At 40.1% G+C, this 4869-nt stretch overlaps 1 protein-coding gene across 1 annotated transcript in view; it reads right to left on the bottom strand.

The window, feature by feature from the left end:
* Positions 1-4869, bottom strand: part of FUCA1 (fucosidase, alpha-L- 1, tissue) — a 24856-nt gene that overhangs the window by 10745 nt on the left and 9242 nt on the right. The window contains exons 2-3 of the mRNA XM_010830043.1: positions 2884-3018; positions 902-1039 (exon numbers count right to left, since the gene is read on the bottom strand). Coding sequence (XP_010828345.1) covers positions 902-1039; positions 2884-3018 — 273 coding nt within the window. The remainder of the gene's footprint in view (positions 1-901; positions 1040-2883; positions 3019-4869) is intronic.

Consider the following 4869-nt stretch of genomic DNA (forward strand, 5'->3'; position numbering starts at 1 on the left):
CTAGTTTCATTCTTTTACAAGTGGTTGACCAGTTTTCCCAGCACCACTTGTTAAAGAGATTGTCTTTAATCCATTGTATATTCTCGCCTCCTTTGTCAAAGATAAGGTGTCCATATGTGCGTGGATTTATCTCTGGGCTTTCTATTTTGTTCCATTGATCTATATTTCTGTCTTTGTGGCACGCCTTCTTTACAGTCCAACTCTCACATCCATACATGACTACTGGAAAAACCATAGCTTTGACTAGACGGACTTTTGTTGGCAAAGTAATGTCTCTGCTTTTTAATATGCTGTTTAGGTGTGTCATAATTTTTCTTCCAAGGAGCAAATGTCTTTTAATTTCATGGCTGCAGTCACCACCCACAGTGATTTTGGAGCCCAAGAAAATAAAGTCTGTCACTATTTTCATTTTTTTCCCCATCTATATGCCATGAAATGATGGGAACAGATGACATGATCTTAGTTTTGTGAATGTTGAGTTTTAAGCCAGCTTTTTCACAAGCTTGCATGGCACAGCCAAGAAAATGCTTGAGGGTAACAAGAGGCAGGATTCAAATACAAATCTGCCAGATGCCAAACCCTCTGTAGGGTCCATTAGACCATGCTGCCCTTCTCCAAGCTCCTGACAAAGAAAGTGGTATGGAAGGAGTTAACTGAGGTTTGACTTACTACCATCCTCAGTTCTGTTTCAGTTTATAAAATCAGCATGACCATACTATGGAAGTTTTGAAAAGCAAAAAGAAAAAGTATACTTTGTCTTAACACAACGATTACTCATTACTATTTTGATGTCTTCTAGAGTTTTTTCATATCCCACCCCTACCCCTTTCCCCTCAACAGTATAAGCAGCTCAGATGTCATTGATGAAAGTCCTAAGGCTAAAACAACTTATGTTTTGTACCTGTTAACAAGGTCATAGAGCTCTGGCATTGTTTTTGCATTGACGAAGTACTGGGTTTTAAAGCCATTTTTCTTATCACGTAGGTAGAGAGGATGGAACCATTCTAAAAGTGAGTGATACAGTCCATAGCGTATGTTCCTGAAACAGAAAAACAGGACAGCAACTGTCATTAAGCAAAGAAAAAATATTTTAAGAAAAATCAGTTGCCAGCATTTTCACATCTCAGTGAAATTTACCATTAGGGCATACAGGGGTCAGGACCTACAGCCAGTTCCTTAAATTATCTCTTATCATTCATTTAAGCAAAATGATTGGCTTCCTTTGTTTTTGATGATACAAATAACAAATTGGGCTTCCCAGGTGGCACTAGTGGTAAAGTACTCATCTACCAACGCAGGAGACACAAGAGAGACAGGTTCTATCCCTGGGTCAGGAAGATCCCCTGGAGGAGGACGTGGCAATCCACTCTAGTATTCTTGCCTGGAGAATTCCATGGATAGAGGAGCCCGGCAGGCTACAGTCCATGGGGTCACAAAGAGTTGGACATAACTGAAGCGACTTAGCAGATAACAAATTATCTTTATGCATAAATTATCTTAACACCAAAACGTTATTTAAACCATTTTCTGTCTTTTAAGTCAATTATCTCAATAACATATAGTCCTATTAAAAATGTTTTCTGTTGATCATAATAGATATTGAAGAGATACTGGAAAATGGAGACAAATACCAAGAATATCCAAAATCTCATCACTCAGAAAGAACCATTAGTACCATTTTCTGTGCAGTTGAAATTAATTTATTGTTTCATATAAGATTTACTAATAGTTCTTAATATACCTGAAACAAAATATGGTTAAATTTACCTATTTTCATACACAATAAAACTTGTTGTGAATTAATTGAGTGTTTTGGAAATGCTGTAATACAAGAAGTAAGGATAACATTTGCAATGGCATAGATAAAGCAGAATGAACTGAAGTTAAGAATTTCATCATGTGATTCAGTGACTAGAAGCAGAGAAGGTGAAAATCAAGGCTCTTAGAGTCCAGATCTAATCAACGTCTCAGACTTTTACAGCAGGACTATTAGCAGAGCACAGTACTGGGGAACTGAATGTTTCACAGGTGACATATGTCAGCAAATGCTTTTGACCAGATAATATCTGAGGCTTTGTAGGCCTTGCTATCTCTACTCTGACTCTGCAATTAGAGCTTGAAAGTAGCCAGAATCAATGCGTAAGTGAATGAACACAACTGTATTCCAATCAAACTGTATTTATACAAATAAGTAGCTGGTCTACCCCTTAAATAGGACATCAAGTTTGCCAAATCACAACAGAGCTGAGTGGGCATGACACAAATACCACTTTTCCTCCTTACAGGCAAATATACTCAGAACAGTAGGGTCCAAAATCAGAACACCTGGGTTCAAATCCCACTTCTGCCCCTTCCCAGCTCTTTGACCTTGGAAAGTAGTTACATCTTAAGTGGCAGATATTAGAAATATTACCTAGAATCATGAGTGATGCCTTACCTTCCTTTTTGTTGCTTTAACTGCCCTCTTCAGCTCTCTCCTGATTTACCACTCATCTAAACCTTCCATGAAGCCTACAAAGCTCTGGGTTGACAGCTAAGGAGGACACAAAGATGAGACACAACCCTGGCCTCCACCAGACACTGGAAAAGGCCCTAGGTTGGAAGGCTTCCCAGAAAGAATCCTTTGAAGAGCACAAGTGCAGCGTCGTGGTCTCTGCTGCGTATCCTTCACCTAACCAGAGAGGGCTGTGCACTTCTCTGATGCTGTCACTTTGGGTCACATGAAAACTGCCAAGGTTCAAACACTGCCAATTCAGGGCCAGACACCCTCTCATGTACTGGTTAAATGCAAACTTAGAAAACACAGCAGAGAAGAGAAGGCACAGGATACTGGGTGGTTAAATCAAAAGTGAAGAGATGGGGTGACTGTCTGTGGACACGCACCTCTTCCGGATGGCTGTTCCCAACTCACCAACCAAATCACGATGGGGCCCCACATCCTTAGAGTTCCAGTTCCAAGACACAGGGCTTGGCCAGTTTGTGTAGCCTTCGTGATGCTTTGTCGTCAGGACTACATACCTGTGAACATTGAAACCATGTGAGCAAAGGAAGTGAGCAGTGGGCCACGAGCACCAACTTACCTGGCACACCTGAGGCTTTTAAAATGGTTGAGGGAACTCAACTACAGGAAATGTACAGTTGACCCTTGAACAATGTGGTGGTTAGGGGGTGGTTAGCAGGTGTCTGCTGACCCCTGTTGCAGAAGAAAATCCATGTGTAACTCTTGACTTCGCCCTAAACTACTAATAGCCTACTCTTGACTGGAAAGCTTACCAATAACATAAATGGTCGATTAACACCCATTTTGTATGCTATATGTATAATATACTGTATTTGTACAATGATGTAGGCTAGAGAAAAGAACATGCTCTTAAGAAAATCATAAGGAAGAGAAAATACATTATAGTACTGCACTGCATTTATTTGTTTACTTTATTGGTGTACAGTTGCTTTACGATGTTGTGTTAGTTGGAGATTGGGCATATGTACTGGATTTATTGATACCATAAGTTTACATTGTCTGTTTACAAGATGAACCACCTGTCAGTATCCACAGCAATACTGTCTTACATGATACAAAACACTGTAGACATTATAGTTATTCCTAACACTAAATATCAAAGCTGGAAAGCTAATGTGGAAAAGCAATTCATATTTATTTGTAGTTCTAATGATTCATTCATTGATACTGAAGAAACAGCAACATGATTGCTTTATAGTAGCCTAGCGCAATCAATATGATTGCTTCATGATAGCCTAGCTTATAACTGATGAATGAATCATTATAAAATTTTTATGGCATATGGTATTATACTCATATTCAAAATATGGGATTGGAAACATTGTCACATTTTTTAAAAAGTCACTTGAATGTGATGATAGGTTGAGTTTGTTTTTTTTATTTAATTGGAGGCTAATTACTTTACAATATTGTAGTGGTTTTTGCCACACATTGACATGAATCAGCCATGGGTGTACATGTGTTCCCCATCCTGAAGCCCCCTCCCACCTCCCTCCCCATCCCATTCCTCAGGGTCAACCCAGTGCACCAGCCCTGAGCACCCTGTCTCATACATCGGTTGAGTTTTGCTGAAGGTTTTAATTTTGTTTTAGGTTTGAAGGATTTGTTAACAAAAGAAACAGCTGGTTACATACATAATAACCAATTTCAATATTTAATAGATAACTTAATTACAACATACAGTCGTTAAAAGAAAAGAAACAGAAATAACAGAAGTAACAGTGTGCATATCACCAAAATGGGCCACCAACCTATATCCAGACTTGAACAGAGATGGAAAGTCCCAAGTAACAGCAATCTGGAGTCCCAGTTGGGAAAAGGGTCCCAGGCAAGTGGGTCTACCCCACCATGAGACTTCAAATTGCAGATTTGGGGGCTCCTGCTTATAACTCCAGGACACAAACTGATATCATCATCAATTTGCACACAGCTCTGGTTTTCCTTTAACTTTTACAATGCTGTTTCACCTTGTGAATCACAAGATTTTCCAGACCTCCAGGGGCTCAGGAAATTCCAAGATCCTCTCTTATCTAAGGTGCTGCCTGACTTGCTGGTAACAACTGGTATGCTTACAGGCAGACATGTCATCCAGGCAGGGTCCATGCAAGGTTAGAAGTCGGTCAGAGGCCTGCTGTCTTGCTTCTGAAGGCTGAACAAGAGTACCTCCATTTTAATTTCCCTAACAGTCTGATACATAGTTATTTAATTATGAGAGGGGACTGGAAGGTGGTGCATCAGTTCAGTGCAGTTGCTCAGTCGTGTCCGACTCTTTGCAACCCCATGAATCGCAGCACGCCAGGCCTCCCTGTCCATCACCAACTCCTGGAGTTCACCCAAACTCACGAGAT

Source organism: Bison bison, unplaced genomic scaffold (genome assembly GCF_000754665.1).
Source record: "Bison bison bison isolate TAMUID 2011002044 unplaced genomic scaffold, Bison_UMD1.0 scf7180017864516, whole genome shotgun sequence".
NCBI classification, from domain to species: Eukaryota; Metazoa; Chordata; class Mammalia; order Artiodactyla; family Bovidae; genus Bison; species Bison bison.